This window comes from Quercus lobata, chromosome 12 (assembly GCF_001633185.2).
Source record: "Quercus lobata isolate SW786 chromosome 12, ValleyOak3.0 Primary Assembly, whole genome shotgun sequence".
NCBI lineage: Eukaryota > Viridiplantae > Streptophyta > Magnoliopsida > Fagales > Fagaceae > Quercus > Quercus lobata.
Window position 1 is genome coordinate 11,953,151 of NC_044915.1, and position 20,797 is coordinate 11,973,947.

The 20,797-nt window shown below is 33.1% G+C and overlaps 1 protein-coding gene and 1 non-coding gene across 2 annotated transcripts; both read right to left on the reverse strand.

Annotated features, from left to right (window-relative positions):
• Positions 1–647: 647 nt before the first annotated feature.
• LOC115971555 (O-fucosyltransferase 29) lies at positions 648–8,134 on the reverse strand. Its single transcript, XM_031091546.1, has 9 exons — positions 7,283–8,134; positions 6,980–7,070; positions 6,230–6,306; positions 5,871–5,959; positions 5,560–5,749; positions 5,099–5,280; positions 3,972–4,074; positions 3,127–3,455; positions 648–1,450 (listed from the first exon to the last, which is right to left on the reverse strand). Exons 1-9 carry the CDS (start codon positions 7,610–7,612, stop codon positions 1,159–1,161), a joined length of 1,683 nt encoding a protein of 560 aa, XP_030947406.1. The 5' UTR covers positions 7,613–8,134; the 3' UTR covers positions 648–1,158.
• Positions 8,135–20,453: 12,319 nt separating this feature from the next.
• Positions 20,454–20,543, reverse strand: TRNAY-GUA. Its single transcript is given in 2 exon segments — positions 20,454–20,489; positions 20,507–20,543. It is a non-coding gene; the product is annotated as a tRNA-Tyr (tRNA).
• Positions 20,544–20,797: the final 254 nt, after the last annotated feature.

The following is a 20,797-nucleotide window of genomic DNA, read 5'->3' on the forward strand; positions in this document are numbered from 1 at the left end:
TTTTTTTTCTTACAGGAGGGGAGGGGGAATTTTATTCTTAGAACCAGTCAATGCTACTAAACTATACAGCTCTTGGCAAGCTAACTTTCTTAGATGGCCATAAAGTAGTATTTTTAAACTTTCTCAATCCAATTTAATCAAGAGCAGCGTAATTGAATTTGAGTGAATTTATTTATCGTTTGCAGTAAATGCATGATATAACTTGACAAAGTTCGTAACCCTAGTAATCGATCAGAAGATAGGTCATTGCTGAAAGGCTGAATTATATGGGAGCACTTCCATATTTCACTTGTTTTTCACTTGGTTGAATTCCAGAATCAGGCTTATTCCAGGCTAATATAAAATTTTAATTATTTAATTTTTTTTTTAATAATTCGATGGTTGGAGAATGAATTAATGAGTTCTTTACACGGACTGAGCTGCTGCCATGCAATTAAATTCGCCACCTGGTGCAAAATTGTGGCGTCTAGATATTGAAGCAACTCTTCTTTAGAAATAGAAAAAAGAAAAAGGAAAAAAAAGAGGATGAATCAATTGATATTAGATAAATGATGACGACTACTAATGTACTATAATCTACGCTCATCAGTCATCATCCACAGCAGGTTTACTAACGTGAACTATATAGATTGAATGCAAGCAGGACATAACGAGACACAATGTGATAAATTTGAATTTTGTTGATGCAAGTGTTTCTCAAAATCCTACAGAGCTGTCCCAAGAGAAACTATTTATAAACAATTGCATTTCATCACTTCAAGCTATACATGGACCCCAACCCAGTCAATTCTGCAATCAAAACGGAGATATTGAACAGCAACTAATGGACCAAAAAAGATTTAAAAAAAAAAAAGCTACAAGATGCCATGATTGATTTCGCTGTTCTAGGTAAAATTTTGTGGCGGCATGATAAAAATTTGCCATACTAGAGATGAAAAGGCCGTTAAAGCCGTCACCATCTCTGGTTGATGTATGAACTAATTCCAACTACCACATTATATCGGGATAATTTTTTTCCCTATTCTCTCCTTGGTCATTCAATTCCCACTCATCTCCCTTTACTCTCTTCATTGTCCACTTGATTTACTAAGAAAGTTGGCTCTTCTGCCATGCTTTTCTTTTTCTGTACTGGTAGACTCCTCACCTCAACCCTTTCGATCATGCGAATTTAAATTTTGCCACAGATTGCATGGCAACTTGTTCTGACTGATGATCTCCATTGTAGCTGGTTTCATCATCATTGAATGGTTTCTCACAAATACAAGAGTACGGAGTTTCAAGAAACTCTCCTCGACCTGGTCTCATCTCATCTGGGTCTCCCATGAATCCTTTTTGGCATGATTTTACCTTTCTTGCAAATGTCTCCCAGTCCATCTGACGCCTTGCCATGAACAAAGCACTAAGTTTCTTCGCATTTGGTCTGATAGTCCTCTTATGACCCATGTACCTCCTACGATATCCATAAAATGAAATTAAAAATTTAACAAAGAAACAACATACTGAACAAGCAGAAGATTCAACAACAAAAGCAAATTAACTGATGAGAATTAGAGTTATAATGATGACAATTTTTTTTAAAGCTAGGTAAATTGGGGGGGGGGGGGGGGGTGGTGTGGGGCTTGTAGGGTTTGAAAACCAATGCCCAAGAACCACAAGAAGTGCTGGACCAATGGAACATCCCTCAAACTCAAACCTCACATGTTACATCCATAATGCTGAGATAACATGCAAGAAAATTCTTGAGTTCTGTAATATTAAAATGTAAGAAATCATTCCAACAAGGGTTTCAAAAGAAGGCTTCTCAATCAGGTTCTAGTGATCTCCACATTCAACAAGAAAAGTGGTCCATAGTTATTCAAATCTGAAGTCTATAACAATTGCAACTTCCTAGACTCCACCCACCATCCATTCATACCCATTTGGTGCCCTATTTACTTTGTGTCTTTGTACGGAATCAAACAATCCCAGAGTACATTTAAGAGAACAACTCTTGGTAGTTGGAAATAACTGCACTACTTTATTAGCCTAGGCCGTGGAGTGCATATCAGATGGGGACAAAAATTTAGGGATAGAGAAGGCTAAATTATATTTTGGCCCTTCAAATATAAAATAGGTCCCAGTCCCAACTTGATCCTAAATTTTTTGAAGTTTCAAATCACCCTTTAAATTTTAATTCTGAGTAAAGAGTAATGTAGCCCTTACCGTTGAAATAGATGACATTGCTGTCACAAAATTTGATAGCATGGAAAACATAGAGACAAGCCACATCAACAATTTCTGTGCCAGCATCACTTTTGATGGATGAATGGAGTAATTTCTCAAAGGAAAATATTTTCAACAACCAAATAACTTTTCAAAATCTAGGTCCTAAATTGGAACCTGTCCAATATTTCCAGGAGCAAAATTATAATTTAGCTGAGAAAAAAAATCGGAAGGATCACCATGCAGGACAGGCCAGTACTTTTAACAGAACACTTGATACCTCCACAAAATTCCATCACATTTTGACATAGATTCACCTCATTTTTAAACCATAAAGCGTTATCTTTTAGGGAGATTCTTTGAGTACTTGATTCCAAGACATAAAATTTCCTGCAACTGATTATCATATTATAAAAAAAAACAGGTTGTATCCAGTGCATAAAACTCCCACTTTTGCGGGGTCTAAGAGAGGTGATTGGTAGACAACTTAGCCCCCCAGTTTTTATTTTAGGGAGATTGATTCCCAAACTCAAACCCACAACTTGTCCCTTTTGGTATCTATAATATGATACTGTTTATCATAGTATAGAGACCAAAATATATGACAAATTGTATTAACTTAAAATCAGGACAATATGTTTTTTTCCCCGCTATACTAGAACTGGGAATCTATATTGGTCAAGACTGGCAGCGTATGCAGCACTTGAAAAGATGCATTACATGTTTCGAAGTGAAAACTCCCTCTTACACATCCCTAGCAATAGAATATCACCCATTTGTCAAAGGCTTCTCTTTTTAATTTCTTTATTTGAGAATAGTGGGAAGGGTGCAACAGTTAAAATGATGAAGCAATAAAAAGTAGGTGCATTTTCTTGTGATTGTGTATGTATGCCAAACAAAAAAGAAATGGAATAGATTTCTTACCTTCGACCTGCAAGAATCTTGGCCATATTTCCATTGTTATTAGTGACAAATACATCACTCTCATCACAGACAATGTAGTCAATGGCAGCAAGGCGGGAAGAGAAAGGAAGAAAAGGCTTCAACTCTTCATTGGCAAGAGTCTCCTTTGTATAAAAGTTTGGAAAGAGTTCCCTGAGAGGCTGCAGAGTCTCTTCACCACCATATATTTCTCCAGATGCAACATAGAGGTATGTGTCATTTGCAAAACCAAGTGCCCGCAGCATCAAACCCACTTCATGAGGAGTAAGTGGGCATTTCCCTCGCTTCCGCTCTCCATCAGGGCTTAAATCCTAAAAAAATAATGAGACAACATTTACTTCAGATTAGAAGAGATGGAAGATGTGATGCACCAGATTGACTGGATATTGATTGAGTGTGTGTTGTGTGGGTGCGTGCTAGGTCCCACATCAGGCATATACTAGGTTAATCTGGGCTTTACTAACAACAAGGAGCCTCAACTATGACTAGACTAGTCCTTTGGGGGTATAATGTAGATGTAGCTAGCGCGCTTCTCCTTGAGTTGTTACATAAGAATTATAATAGAAGTCACAAACCCATACAACATTACCAAATGTGTGAAGTCCCTTCATCCCACACACACCAGAGGGGAATTCCTTAGGGGTGGCCCCAAGATATTGGTTAGGAGTTTTGAACCCAGATGTGATGTGAACACTTCAAAACAAATAAATATTGCATATTTTACCAAGAAGTTTGACTTTTATTTGAACAACAATTTTTCATCATCAAGCCGTTAAGAAGAATATGAATATATTAAGACCATAAATTATTAAGGATAGCAATCTCACTGGTAATGTTGCCCATCGTTTTCTTATTTCACCAAGCTCATATCTCTCTTTTTCACCCCCACCATAGTAACACCCGGAAAATGCTAGCATATCAGGTTCAAACCTGTCATAAAAACAGTTTCAGCCACAACAAAAGAACCCGAACATAAAAGCATAAATTCTATTACATGAAGATGTGCTATATGTATGTATCTATAGAGTATAGACATGTTTGTTTAACATTTCTATGTTAGTAAAAAAAAAAAAAAAAAGAGGGCAGAAGACATAAGAGCACAATGCATAAACAAACATCTATATGAGACGCATTTTCAAAATACTGGAGGCAAGAGGTGGGAGAAAAAGAAAGTAGTCTTATCATTGGCTTCTCTGATTTGGAATATTTAAGGTCAATAACAGTTCTAGGAACAGGGGATCTCCAAATAAGTCCAACTAGGGATTATCCACATATCAAATACAGACAACATAAATTTTGTATTCAATGTTATATGAAGAACATCGGCAAAAGGACAGTTCTTAGTTTTATAATCAATTATTACTGGTTTTTTTCTTTTTTTGATTGGTTACTTAATAGTTAGTATCATATGGATGAACACACACACACACACATATATATATAGACACACTAAAATTCATTGGAAACATAATTTTATCATATTTGGCACATTTCACAGGGCAATTAAAAAAAACTTTGGATGCTATGGATAATGTACATGTCTGCGGATGTCCAATAAGAAAAAATTGAGAATATTGAGATTGGTTACATTAGTCACAGATAAATGTTCTCTGTTTCAGCATCCATGCCCCACAGATAATAGTTTACATGCCAGTTAAAATTTTAAAATATCTGTCCAATTTTATATTTGTTTAAGTTACAGGCACAACCCATCAACTCTATCCCCCTTTGGACTCTTATTGATGCTGAAGGGCAGGTTCCCCCTGGTCCTTATTTTGTTTTAAATTATCTGTCGGATTCTATAATTGTTTAAGTTACAGGCACAACCCATCAACTCTATCCCACTTTGGACTCTTCTTGATGCTGATGGGCAGGTTCCCCCAGGTCCTTATTTTGTTTTTCGTCCTTGATATATTACTCTAATTCACAAAAGGAAAGAGTTACAGGAACAAACCTCAAGTGAATTGCAATGAAACGTTTTGCCATCTGTTGCATTCTAAAAACTAGTCTTTGACCAAGCTCTTGTATAGGTTTTGTAAATCTTAAGGCTTGATAATTAACCCGGCAACGCAACTTCTGTAGCTCTTCATCAAGATCATTTGCAAGTCTATAATCAAATTTCGTCAATTGCACTACCTGCAGAATTTCATGAGTGTTAATTGCCTCAACTGCAGCAAACCGAAACCAATTTCGATGAGGTATGATGCAACTAGAAAACCAGAATTCTGTATTGACAGTTTTTTGAATCAAATGCATTCTCATTTCACCCAAAAAAAAAAAATCAAGACTATCGGTCTTCAAAGACACTGAAAGTTGTGCCCAAAAATGATTCGGAAACAAAAAGTTTGATTAGGAATATACACTACAAAATTTAAAACAAGAAACATTTATTAAAATTGAGTAAAGTAGACTTACGCGTCTCCTCAAAAGTATAGGGAGGACTTGATCAAGATAATATTCAGGGGCGGATTTCCTTGGGACACGCATGGTATATGGAGGTTTTTCCATTGATCGCATGACTTTATCAGGAACTCTTCTGACAATGGTCACATCTTTTGCAAGAGTAGAAATAAACCAATCAACATCAAAAATGTTGATGAAGTCACTGCATGCCAAATAAGGTGTCCTCAATAAGATAATTATTGTTAAGTTGATTATCTCATCACAACTGGTGGGGGAATCACAATTAAGTCCCATTGCTAGCAGGTTTTAGAATATCAACTTACCTATCATCCTTCCAGTAGGAATGATGATCCAACTCAGGTACAACTAACGTAGCATTCAGAATCCGTGCAACAACAACAGCATCTGTTATCTGAATGCAGTAAATATATTGTCATCTCAATAAGGCTAGCATGTTCATTTTTTGGTATGAGTAAATACTTCATTATAAGGACAGAAAGATAGAAACTAATTCAACCTCCCATCACAAAAGCCAAGCCAGAATAAATAATTTTTGTTTTTTTTGAAAAAAGGAAGAAAAGAAGGCAAATATATTGTCATGTGTTCTTGTAATTGACTAATATAACTTTTACTAGATAGTTTCAGGTGAAAATTTAGCAGATCACAAGACAAGTTCACTTACTCCTGTTCTTTGTTGGTTCAGTCCTCCACTTGTTGCAATAAGCAAATAGCCATTTGATGATCGTTCACGAACAGCAGCTATATTTCAAATTAGCAGTGTTAGTGAGAGCAATAAATGAACATCCGTAAATACATTTCAGGTGTTAAGTATGGGTATTTTCAAAAACGTGCACTCACTATAAAAGATGAACTACTAAGAGTCAAATAATGCACATAAATTTTAAACAGCTACAGTGTTGCACAGGAAATTTGTTCTGAATTAAAAAGCAGCAGCCTCAGCAAATTGTTCAAAACTAAGATGGGTAGTGACAACAATAGACACAGATCCACACGCGCAAACACACATTTATGATTGTAAAATCAGCAAGGAGAAGAAGTCCAGCATGTTTGACCAGCAAAATACTTTTCCACAAAGAGAAGCTTGCATCATGCTGGGAAACCAGTGAAGCACACGAGGAACAAGGGTGGCAAATTGCATTGCAAACCCCTCGTTAGTCATAAAAACAAAAACCTAAGCAAAAATTATCTCATAATGCACAATCACTGCATTAAATTGATGAGCTAATGGACCTAACAAGCATATATGGTGAATAATATCCAGCCTACAATAAATTGTATTGACTATTGCTAATATTCAAATTAAAACAATTGATGAGATAAAACACACAATAAGCTAAAGCCGAATAGCGTAAACAGACAAGTAATGGTATTTTGGTAGAAGATATATAAAGAATATTAGAAACGAACTTACAAGCAAAATGTCGGCCTCGCTCACTGCAACTGTAGAAGTACTTTGAGTACTTTGATTTCCATATGTCAATTGGTTCACGCCGACTCACATCCTTCAAAATTTTCCACATCAACTTAATTCACATGACCAAAAAAACACAACTTCTAGAAGTTTCACAAAATAAACAGCTTTGTCATTTGCAATGTTTCTAAATCAGCACAATTCCAATTCACAATTTTAAACAAAGACACTAAAATAGAAACAAACTGTGTGCGGATATATATATATATATATATATATATTAGTGGAGTTGAGAAAAATTACCAGTCTAGAGTAGAAGCTGCGCTTGACTAGGCGCTGAGAGTACCATTCAAGATCAGAGGCCACGTGGCCGGTGAAAAGCGAAATCAAGCCCAAACCGAAGAGCATCAAGCCGCAAACCCAGGACCACGAGATCGGCTTTCTCTGAAACGACGTCGTCGTCGTCGTCGTAGTAGTAGACACAACATGCTTGTTATTGCTATTGCTATTGCTATTGCTATTGGTTTTAGTGTTGGTGTTGGTGTTTGTGTTATTGCTGTGACCGTTTTGGTTCTGTAACAAAGCCAGGTTCGCTGATATCACGCTAAACCTCCAGGTTTTGGCAACGCCCATCAATACCTAAAATTCAGCCCCTGATTTCATTGCTTATTTACTCCAAATGCCATTCATCCATGGAGGTTAGTGTCTCTCAGTGATCAGAGTGAGTGTGCGAGGGAAAGGGGTATGAGTGTAAATAATGTGAATGTGGAGGCTAGGAAGAGTTTGAGATCGAGGGACTTGTTGTTGTTGTTTGTGAAAAGTTGAAACCCTAAATTAGTTTCTGTTTCTGTGTGTGAAAATGTGAATCACTGTGTCTGTGTGTGTGGATTTTTGAATGTGGGAGAGACTGTTTTAGAGGTTTTTAAGAGAGAGAGAGAGAGAAATGAAGCTTCTTTTTGTTCCGTACTTGTTAATTCGCTGTAGTGAAATTTAAAAGTTACTTCCGGAATTTGATCAATTCTCTAATAATGAAAGTGAAATTGAAAATAGCTACATACTCCGTAATCCGTATTAGGATTTGGGTTTTCGATAACGAGAGAGATAGAGAGCGAGTGACAGAGAGGTTCTCCGGATTATAAGGAACGGAGAATAACTAACGGCGACTCATTTCATTTCTTTTACTCCGTTCTGGGTATTTTACATTTCTTGGGGTCAAATTTGGCATTTAGCAGTTCTTCAAAATTTAACACTTCTATAAAAATACGGAAAAATTTAACAAGTTTAGAAACCTCTCTCTCTCTCTCTCTCTCTCTCTCTCTCTCTCTATATATATATATAGTTGATAGAAAATCTAGTTAAATTTTAAATTAGAGTTTAATTTTACGCCATATGTCTCATCTAATTTTTAAATTTGTGTGTCACCTGAATTAGATGCAAAAATCAAAGAGTTTAAATTCAATTAGATTCTAAATTAAATTTTAATTAGGGTTCAATTTTGCATCATGTGTCTCATCTAATTTTTTAATTTTGTGACAAGTGAATTATTTGGTGCAAAAATCAAAGAGTCTAGATCCAAGTAAATTCTGAATCATAATAATGAGAAACCATTACATATTTAAGAAATTCATAGCTTAAAAAATGTGTAAGTTGTAATTCTTACACCAAGTTTAATTTGAACATATATATACTCCATATATATATATGTAATTGTAATTATTTTTAAATATACCCGTGCATATGCACTGGTTACACACTAGTTATTTTTATTAAAAAAAAAAGTAACTAACTTTTCTTATTGCTTTTTATATTTTTCATGAAAATAATATCTAAACTTTCTAATTTTAACAAATACATATTGTGTTATGTATGGGTACCTTTACATTAAAAAATGAGGTTTGTTAGCTCAATAGACACCACTAGACCTCCCAACTTGAAGAGTCCAAGTTTAATTCATTAGCATAATCTTGGTGAGTGTGGGAAGGAAGGATATCTGCATATACTTTAGATATTCAAAGAGATCTGGATACTCTCGTTTATTAAAAAAAATTACACAAATATTAATATATATAAAAACACAATCATTTTATATTTATGAGTGAGATAGTGAATTACTGAAAATTGTATTTCTTTTTTCTTTCAAAAAATGTAAACATATGCTTTTATTCATTAACGAAGCTAAATATTTAAATTTAGGAAGAAAATTTTTTCTGAATCTCTAATTTATTACGTGACGATTCAAATGATCATTCTTATGCATTTTATTCATATGACTAACGTATAAGTAAAGATTTATTTGAGTACTTATACGGTGAGTTGGAGAGACTTTCCTCTACAAGATTTGTCCTAAAATTCTTTTAAAAAATAAAGAAAAAGATTTGTCCTTAAATTTGTCTTCAAAATACAGTAACTTTTATTTATTTCACAAAACCCCGTTAAAACATTGGAAAGCCGCGTAAACCATACTCCGCGGTGTACTAATTTGCCCTTCATCCCGAATCTATTACGCCGTTGAGCGTTCAAATATGAAAAGGATCTGGATTCAGGAATATCATAATCCTGTATTAATGATAAAAAAAGAGGCTGTCTACTTGTAGTTATTAGGTATGGCAAAGATTTAGTACCATAAATTAGAAATGCATTTAATTAAGGTCGTAATCTGGACTATTTAGGTTACATTTATTGTTGAGTCATTAGCCATTCATGTTCACCAAATTATTGTTGGGGTTTGGCTTATGTATGGTTAAAAAAAAAGTACTGAAAGTAAGTCGCATCTTTATAGTTTCTTTTTAAAAGAAAAAAAATCAGTTTCACTATTTTATATATATATAAGATATAAATTATATTCTAACATAATTTAAGTGTATATGTGTGTGAAGTTATCTTTTAGAGACTTGAACCTTGGTCCTTATCTCCCACACTCCACAAGTACATATACTTATGGAATGACCCTTGCACCAAGAGTGTGTTGTGGTAGTCTTACTATTTAATACAAGGGTAATGTTCACAAACATCATAAGTGTCTATCAATATATTGTACTTTTATTATTAAGAACCTTATAGCACAATTAACAACTCTTGATATTTCTAACAGAGTTGTTTAGAGATCAAATCCTCTCTCTCACAAATATTGAATTTATACTTTTTTTTTTCTTAAAGCAAGAGAAATAGCTTGGTTTTAAAAAGTGGAATAATCAAAGAACCATAATTGGGCATGGTTCCTGGTTTTTTATGGGTTCTTAACTATTTTGACGAATTTTTATCAGATTGATTTAGGGTCCGGCTCCTAATTAAACCAATCATACCGGTTTTAAGGACAAAATGGCCTTATGCCCTTTTCATCCAAATTATATAACCTTATGCCTCCCTTCCCAAACTAATTAGAAAAATGCCCCTCTTTTGTAACTTGATTTTCTCAAAATCGAGTTTAAAAAAAAAAAAAAAAATTCTGGAGTCCTATAGTAACGTTTTTAAAGACCTATAGTGACGTTTTATAACTTGATATCCATAAAATCAAGTTACAAAACGCCACTATAGGTCCTTAAAAACGTCATTATAGGACTTAACTCGATTTTGAAAAAGTTGAGTTTCAAAAGAGGGGTATTTCCCTAATTAATTTGGGAAGAGGGGCAAAATGCTATATAATTTGGGTGAAAAGGGCATAAGACAATTTTGTCCCCGGTTTTAAGATAGTGCAAAACCCTTCTATACTTTTTTAACCAAAAAAAATCCACTAAAATAAATATCACCCGAGTTAGAGCATTTTTCTAATGGAGTATCTTAAGCAAATGCCTAAAGCAGACCTTGTCTAAGACACAATTGGTACAGTCCTCCTGCCCCAATATGGAATAGAAGGATCATTTCTTTAAATATTGTTAGGAGCTATAAGCTGCTTAATAGGAGCCACCATTAGTTTATTATTGTACAGTTCACCATTAGTTTATTATTGTATAGTTATCATTGTAGTTAATCCAAAAGAGGTAATACTAGCCTTAATAACTTAAGAAATGCATTATCAGTTTGTCGTGGTTCATAAAATGAAACCATATACTATAAAATCAAGCAATGTCCTCCCTTCTTATCAAAAAAAAAAAGTAATGTCCTCCCTTTATGTATGGGGTAATTTACAACCCCCCTCTCTCTTTTTCCTAAAATATAAAAATAAATAAATTAATTAATTAATTAAGCAATAGCACCTCTTAACTATTGAGAATGAGCAAATACTCCCTACCGTTAACACAAAACATCATATTTTTTTCTTGAAGTATTCCAAAAGAAAATTACCAAAATACCCGTAAGGGAGAATTGCAAATGACATGATATCGAATACAAAATTAATTCAAAAAATATTTATTAATAGAAGAAAAAATTACTTAGTTTACTAAAAAAAATATTTGATTTACATAAAAATATAATGTAAATGTAAATGTAAGTTGTAATTTTTTTTTTCCGTGCTTGGTTTCAATTTATTTTTTTGAGCTTAGTATTAGAGTTAGTATAATAATTGTTACACTTAAGGTTCTTCATAAATGTCTTATAAAAAAAAAGGTTCTGCATAAATTAAGTTGGCTATAAATATATATTGCAAATAAGTAAAAAATCAATGAATAAATAGTCATTAATATATGAACTAATCAATGAATACTTTAAAGTAAAATAAAAAATGAACTAAATTATAAATATTAACAATATGATCATATTCTCTAAAATTTTAAATGGTCTATATATGCCTTTAGTTTTAAAGACATTTTATGATGTTTTTTAATTTAAATTGACTTAAAGTATTAATTTTTTATTTAAAAAAAAAATTTATTTCTATCTTAGATTTCATTTCTAACTATCAAAGGGTTAGTTAATTGTGAATGACCTTAAAAAGTATACAGCATCGCAAAGTTTTTTTTTTTTTTTGAAAAAACAACATATTTAATTCAACGCTTTGATTAGGAAATATTTCTATAATCATGTTAAGACCTTTTTTTTCTCAATAACATTAGGAAAGTTATAAGTTATTTTTAACAACAACAACAACAACAACAACAACAACAAAAAAAAAAAAAAAAAAAAAAAAAAAAAAGAGTTTGGAATCACGAAATTTTGAATTTGGAGTATTAATAAAATTTAGCATATTCATTTGCAATTCCCCCCCCCCCACCCCAACTATTGGATCATTTTGTGTTTCCCTACAAAGGTATTTTAGTAATTGTTATGAAATATTTTAAAAATCAAAAGATTATGTCACGTGTTAACATGTTAACTAAAGGTAGGAAGATATTTACTTATTTTCAATATCTAAAAGGAGACATTGTTCAATTTTATGGTTTAAGGGGGGATTGTGAATCACCCCATAGATGGAGGAGAACATGCTTTTTTGCTTAATAAAATTTGAGTCCTACAAATCATAATTGTGCCAAGTGACTGAATGTAAGTGTACCATATCATTCAATAGACTTTATGCATGTGATTCAATAGTTATTAAGACACAGCATTAACACCAAAATATGAAATTGTTAGGATAGTTTACTAAAGGTAAAAGTAGTTTAAAAAAAGTTTAAACTAAAATATTTAAACTTTCAAGAAATTTAAAATAAAATTTTATAACTAAAAGTTTCGAGAAGTTTAATATTTTGATCTTTTATCAAAATCTGTGTTTTAAAATAATAAAACTTCTACATGTTACATATGCATTGAGCCACATATGCATTAAGTCATTAAGTGGCTCAATGCATGCATGTGTAGATAGGTATGCAAATGAATCAAACCATTCATAAACAACTCGGATTTGGTTTGATAAAAAGTTCGTTTATGTTTGTTTAGTTATGAAAGCACAATAAGTATGAAAACATTGATGCTTGTTTAGACCCCCAATTTTAAATTACAACTAAATTGCAGAACAATAGTAAAACAAGTGCAATAAACCGGAACACTACTCTAAGCCATAAGCAAGTACAATAAGCAATAAATGTAAAGCTTAAAGAATAGGGAAGAGAGATGCAAATACAAAGATAACACCGAGATGTGTTATCGAAGAGGAAACCGAAATACTCAGCGAAAAAGTTCTTCGCAGCCCTCCAAGCCGAAATCGATCCACTGGTGAAAAAGTTGGAGTACACAAATATAAAAAAGACTCTTCAAGCCTAATCTACCCAATGTACTTGAGCTCTCCAAGCTCCTGCTATCAACAGGCTTCTCGAAGTCTTGTTTTCACTAGTTATCCGGATCCCACAATTCTGCCCGATTGCATCCACCAAGCCTCACCGGCTTCTTTTGGCAAATGTCAAATGCTTCCCAAGCTCTCAAACACTCTCTATACTCTGAATAGGTGTGAGTTGTATTTGGGTACAAATCTCCTCTCAAGGTATAACAATAGGAGAGGGAAAGGAGAAGAAACTACAGTGATTTCTCTATTGAGGATGAGTAGCTCTCTCTAACAAGGTGAGTGTGTTGTAGAAACCTCTCTAGGATTTTTTTTTTTTTTTTTTCCTTCTAAATAGCCTCCTTACAATTTTGTGGGTAATGAGGATATATATAATATGGGTGAAGGATATAAGAGTCACACTTAAAATCCTCCCGGTAGAGAGTTTCACAGGTCACTCGCGACTTGGCCTGAGTTGCGAAGTGACTCGCGAAATATAATCTAGCACTTGACTCTTATGCTTCTCATGTGACTTTCGTGGGTTGCACCACTCGTGAGACAAATCACAAGATCAACTTCTTGAGCAATTTTCACCAACTTAATACTAAATTCATTACAAATAAACCTCACAAAATACAAGGAAAAAAATTAATACAATTACAACACTTTTTGTCATGGAATAAAGCCAACACAAATGTTATGTGAAAAACCATAACTTAACAATTTATAAATAAGTTAAGTTTGAGCCTTTGTTTTAGGCTTGTTTAATAAACAAGCCAATCTTAAGCAAAAATATTTGTTCATGAATCATGAGGCTTGATACAAGGCAAGTTGAGCATAGACTCAATTATAGGCTTGAAATGTGTTTGTTAAATCTTTACACATATTTTAATGATGACATGACCAACACGGAATTGCTACTCATTACCTTAATTTTTTTTCTTTCCTTTAAATTGACCAAACACCACTTTAGACTTTAGTTACTTAAATAAAAAAAATAATAATAAAAAAAAATAATGTGAGCCATGTATGGCCCTTGTCCATCAACCATCTACTGTAAATTTATGAAATATGTTAGTCATTTCCTATTAATAATAGTTACAAACAAGGTTTTTTTTTTTTTTTTTCATTAGCTAACATGGATGTAAAAACTATATTTTGCACAATTACTTAAAAAACAGACAAGAAATGATGAATGGATGGATTTAATTATGTAAAGTTACAATTTGAACAATGGCTAATCATATGTTGGACTATAAGCATGATAAGTTTGATAACATGAGTATGCTATTTTCTTCTTCTTTTTTAATTGATTTTTGGAGATTTAAGCATGTGATAATATAATTTTGTTAGATTTCAAGCTCAGAAGCTTGATCTAAGTTTGAGTTTGAACTTGATATAAAGTTCGAGCTTAGCATAACTAATTAATCACGCCAAACCAAGTCAAGCTCTAACTTTTTGACTTTCTCATGAGCTCAAGCTCAAACATTAGTAAAGTATTTTTCTCATAATCATTAAAATATTTTCTAATTAACTGTTGGACCGCAAGGAATACTCTACTAATTTTCGTTTAAAAGAAGAATGAAAAACCTCTTACCTCCCTTTCACTCTAACTCAGAGGACTTCAAAGTTCCAACCAAGGAAATTGGGCAGACACAAAGGATACGAAACAGTGGAACCCACAATTAGCAGTGATGTTAGTGGGATGAATCTTTCAAGTTGATTGAGTAGGATTGTTTGTTTGTGTTGTGTCAATTAGATGAGATACATTGCCACAATTGTTTTCTCAACCATTGAATGTCTCTTTCTCTTTATTTGGTACGAAAATGGTGGTCCACTGGTCCTAGATTTTCCTCTTCTGTTGGTAAGGGGAGACAGCGGTCGACGATTTATTCAATTCCCACCACTTATAGTATATGACTTTTTTAAATTTCTGAACCAATGTTTTAATAATACATAATTTCTTTGTTGATGATTTTGTGATGCCGCTAAACTTGGTAGGGTCCTAAAATGATTATTAAGTAACCTAAATTGAATAATATTGATGAGTACAGTGACAGAGCCAGAAAAAAATATCTGGCGGCAAGCTTGGATATGGATCTTCGACTTCGTGGATTCCTATTTTTTTAGTAGGGACGAATCGATGTGTGCCATGCATTCCCCAAATCCCAATGCCATGTCAAACAAAACTGAAGTCCTCGGTGGACAAGATAGAAGTCACAAAACTATACTCCCATAGTCCCATTGCACTCTCAGGATCCTCTGGATAGAGGAACATATACGGAGGACGGAATAAACGACTTTCCTCCTTAACCCTTTTTTTTTTCCCTAATGAATTTTCCTCACCAATCTTAGTAAAGCTTCATGGAGTTAATTTATTAATTGTCTAAAAGTGTCTATTAATAATTTATTAATGGTCTAAAAGTGTCTATTAAGATACGTACTTCCAACTCCAAAAATGCCATGCCAATATTTTATTATTTATTGATTGGATTATGATCAATGGATAGTGGACAATTTTGTTCTCTTATGGATTACAACGTGACGCGCTATTATAAAATAGGATTACGATTCATGTGCGAGCCAAGGAGAGCCCTTTTCTATTTAAAAAAGAAAACCCAGTAAATTACGCCGCAATTGAAGACTTGAGGTACTGTAAGTGATGAAGTTCATGAAAGTATCTCGCTAAGGAACATACTGGCAGCATTGGAGTTAAACAAAATGAAATAATGGGTTTTTTACTGAGCTAAAAAAGGGCAAAAATTCCTGAATGTCTGAGATCTTGTCGTCAGTCTATATTTGTCAATTTATTGTGTGGATATAGTACTTAAAAACTTAAAAGAGTGAGGTCCTCTTTCTCGAAAAAAAAAAAAAAAAAGAGTGAGGTCCCAAGAGTGTCAGTGCCAGTATTTAATGTTACACTTACCAATATTAATAGACAGTTGTACACCAAAGAGACACTACTAGCAAACTCAAAGGTGAAAGGCTATATAATGCATTAATGCCAACCGAAAATGGCAATTAGGGTTTGATTCAACAGATGGATGAATTAGCCGAAAGAGGAAAGATAACTGAAGGAATAATGAAGAGATATAAGTGAAACACACACACCAACAAAATAAGACGAAAAAAGAAAAATCAGAATTTTGAATTATTTAGTGCAATGATGATAAAGAAGATACCATTATCTTAAATATGGTTTTCAAAAGAGAAAAGATGGTTTTCATAATGATGTTTTCGGGATAAAGGATTAAACTTTTGTCTTGGTAGTGAGTGGATTATAGAAATATTAGATTTTAAAATTTTAAAATGCTCAATAGCATTGACTATCTGGGAAAAAAAAAAAAAATATATATATATATATATATATACACACACTGCCTTGTGCCGACCTATTAGGCTAATACATAGTACTAATACATAGTACACATGGTGCCGACTTAGAGTCTGTTTGGGATCCGCTTATTTTGCTGAAATTGAAATTTTTTTGTTGAAAGTATAGTAGATGTTAGTTGAATTAGTAACGTAAGACCTATGAATAGTACTAAAAAATGCAGTGAGACACATAAATAATTGCAAAAATAAGCTGAATAGTAAAATAAATTGGCAAAAAATAAGTTAGCCAAATAGACACTTAATGGTATAAGCTATTGATGCAGTCGCCTAAGTCCCCGAGTATAAAAAAGACCCCAAATTTTAATTTAATTAAACCCAAATATTAGCCCATAAATAAAATAATATATATTTTTTCAAATGAAAAATAAGAAAACAAGAGAAATAGAAATGCTACGTTTACAACATTTTTCACAACACTTTCACAACAAATTTTAAGTAACAGGTTGTTATTGATAGCAAAAAAATAATTTTAGTAATGAGTCCAAATTAGAACTAGTAATAAATTAACACCTAGGACTTATTGTGAAAAATAATGTGAATGTAGCATTTCCTACTCTAATTTTATTATTCTCTGTTTAAATTAACACCTAGATCTCCTGCTCTAATATCATGTTAAATTACCGATTATTCCAAAAGCTTAAACTATCAGGAAATTGTGAATTTAATCACTTAATCATAAGTCTAATACTTTGAAACACTTACAATAAAGAGATATGCAAGCTTGAAATTGAAAGATTGAGAATTTATGGTGACAATTAAAACTAAGAGAAAGAAAGAAGAAACGCCACAAGAGATGTAAGTGGAAAATATGGTAGTGTCCTTCTTTCATGCAAGAACAGCAACAATAACAACAAGGTCTTAGTCTTAAAATTTAAGGTTGGCAATGGTTCTTTGACAAATTAGATTGAATTGTTTTCTATCATTTTTTAAAATCTGAAGTTATACCCTTTGTTACTCTCCTATTTGATATGTCCTTTTTTTTTTTTTTATTACTGTTACTAATATTATTTTTGGTATTTTTCTACCTTTTTTTTTTCGTTCCTCTCAATTTGGATCAATTCACTCTTTTTTATCAGTTAATTACTCGCTCTCATTTGTGCATAACCAAACCATCTCAACAAGTGACTCTCCCTCATCTTTTCATCAATTGAAGCTACTCCCAAGTCTTATCTTTAATGGATTTATTCATTTCTAACCTTATTTTTCTTTCTTACACATACAAACATATTTTAAAATGTTCGGAAAAAAAAAAAGAAAAAAAAAAGGGAGAAGCATTTTAAGATATAGGATTAAATAATTTTAAAAATTATTTCTCATTTTATTATTTAAAATAAAATAAGTAGTGTAGGGATAAAGGCCCAAAATAACATGTTGGGTCTTGGGCTTTTGTCCAGGGATGCTAAACTGTCTGAGGAGGAGCAAGTAATCAGGTGTTCCTAGTTAAAGTCTTATAAGTGAGAAACGAATGGAAGGTGATCCAAGGAGGAGTTCCTTCTCGGATATGATGAATGCAGCTCAAGCACGTATTCCAGCAACTAAGGTAACCTTCCAAGAAACTCCAAAGATAGGAACGTGTCTCATGAACGTGCAAAAAGGAAGGAAACTCAAAAATATCTAAGGGAAAACTGCTACCACCGCATTAAATGTAATACAACTACTTTTCTAGCCGCATTTATGTGGGGAAGACCTCTGGTGAATGCAATTCACAGAAAGCCAAAGAGGGTGTTTGATGGGACAGGTACTCAAGTATGGGCTCAGATGATCAACAAGTGTAGGATCAAGATGATCCAAAGAAGGCTATATAACGTGAAAAACCCTCCATGGCGGAGGAAAAAAACGGTAAACAAATATGTAATAAAGCTTTAAGAGTAAATATTTAAGAATCAGTGTCCTCGGACCAATCCGAAAACGTTATTCCTTAATAAACTTCTACTATCTTTCTCTTTTTAGTATCAAAACTTATTTTTCTGTTACCTGATTCAGAAGAGCTCAGTTTTTCAACCCACTCTTTACAAATTTATTGTTTTGAGCTGTTTTGTGCTTAAGTCCATATACCCGTTGGGCTAGAAATCGAAATCAGGTCCTTACAAGTAGCATCTAAAATTCATCTTAAATGCATGGAAAAGTATACTCAAATCACATCGGGCATGCCCTTAATCTCAGGTAAGCCCATCGTGCATGCACACCACTTGTAAAAGTAGAAGAATACATGCAAATCACAGCCCCACACACATGGATTATTAAAAATAAAATTTGGAATTTATGAGATGATGATTGTTTTGTCTTGAATAAGATTCAATCAATTTTTTTTATGATTTTTTTCTATGCTTTGTTCCTTACCCTCTCTCACTTGATAGCAATGCCCCAAAGAAGGAACATATGGGAAAAATGAAAACAGGACTCAGCAATCAAAATTTTTTTTTTAAGTAATCAATGAGAAAGAGGGGAAATAGATGAAGAACTTATTAGTATAAATTCCAAATATACCCTAAATGGAGTACTCTTAACTATTAAGATTTCTCTTTGCAGAAGTTTTATATGAATAATAAATCTACTCTCATAAAGAAAGAATTTTATTGAAATTTTTTGTAATTAGTCTCACCACACTCATTAAGAATACAAATAGAATTTCCCAATAAAAGAGAATAGTTTTATTGATATTAAAACATTATACAAACATTTTAACACACACCACAATATTATTCTTACTTCCTATGTCCCTTGCACTTGTATACTCTTGCAATGGATGGGAAGCTTATACAGAATACAAAGGAGACGATGACTTCCTAAACTCACGCACCTAAACTAGTTGCAAAAGTTGAATAATGCATGAGAAAAGTTAGCAAAAGCAACTAAAGTATGATGATATTGTCCCTATCTTATTTTGTACAAACCATAAAAGACATGCCAAATGCTTCAACAAATCATCACCTATTGCTAGAATTGATGATGACTCTTAAACTAACTTCCAAGGTAGTTTAAGGCTCTTATTAATACCAACATCCAATTCCCTCCTTAGTAATGTGGGACAAAGCCCACAAGGGGATCTTTTAAAGAGTTTTCATTTTCTTTTGCTATGAGTAGGAGAAGCCATGTGGGAGATAGCAGCTGCATTATCCTGGTGACTTGTATTTAAGGGTATTCAAGAGAAGCTTTCATGAGCTTTTACTGATTGGATTCAAATCCAAGCTTGGAGATTGGGATAAGAAAGGCATATTCCCTGAAACATGTGGAAGAGCAATCCTCCTCAATTTGCTACACCCATCTGGCATCCAAATCAAAGCAGTAAGTTTTTGAGTTGGCAAAATTTATAACAAATTTATCACATTTCAGATCAGAAATAATGTGTAGGGTTATCAATGAAAAATTTATGTTGATTTTTTCATCAGGTCATCCACCATAAGATTCATAACATGTAGACGTGCTTCCTCTTTCACAGGAAATGAGACGGTAATGTCTGAAATTTAATAATCAATTTTTGTAGTTAATATCACCAACTTTTTCTATAATTATGATTTTGATAAATACTTCCTTTAAATAATGGTTGAAAAGTTGCTCAATCTTTAAATTTTCTAGACTGAGAAAAAAAAAAAAAAAAAAAGAAGAAGAACAAAGGGATTGGGTATATAGATTAGGAACGCGTTTGGATTCAGCGTAAAACGCTGAATCCAGTGGTGCGTTTTCTGAAAAAATTTTTTTTTTTTTTTTTTGGTTTAGCCGCACATTTTGACTAAATCAACTGTGAACAGTGCATTTGTGCACTGTTTACGGACCCACAAATTCTACTTTTTAACAACTTTTTTATTAAAAATGGGTCCCACAATACTATTCACATATTTAAAAACTATTTTGCTACAGTGTTTTCAGTTTCAGTTTTCAGTTTCAGCAAAAATAAGCTCAATCCAAACGGACCCTAGAGGTAAAATTTAAATTCATAAAAAAAAAAAATCCGACCTGCCGGATTCGAACCAGCGACCTAAGGATATCTGAGGTATTTCCCACTACAGTCCTCCGCTCTACCAACTGAGCTAAGGTCGGTTGTTATTCTTTTGTTATGTTATTATATTATAACTAATACTAATAATAATTTGTTGGATTGGATTGGACAACGATCCAATTGCCAAACGTAGTGGTTTTGTGGGTCAGGCTCTTTGTACCTCCCTTAAACTTAATAAATTCAGAATCTGATCAAGCCCATTAATATAAACCGAAGAAGATGAACCCACTTCCAAGATTGGACTATCTCAAAGCCTCTGATTCTCCACCAAAAAAATAATCAAAAGACAATCTCA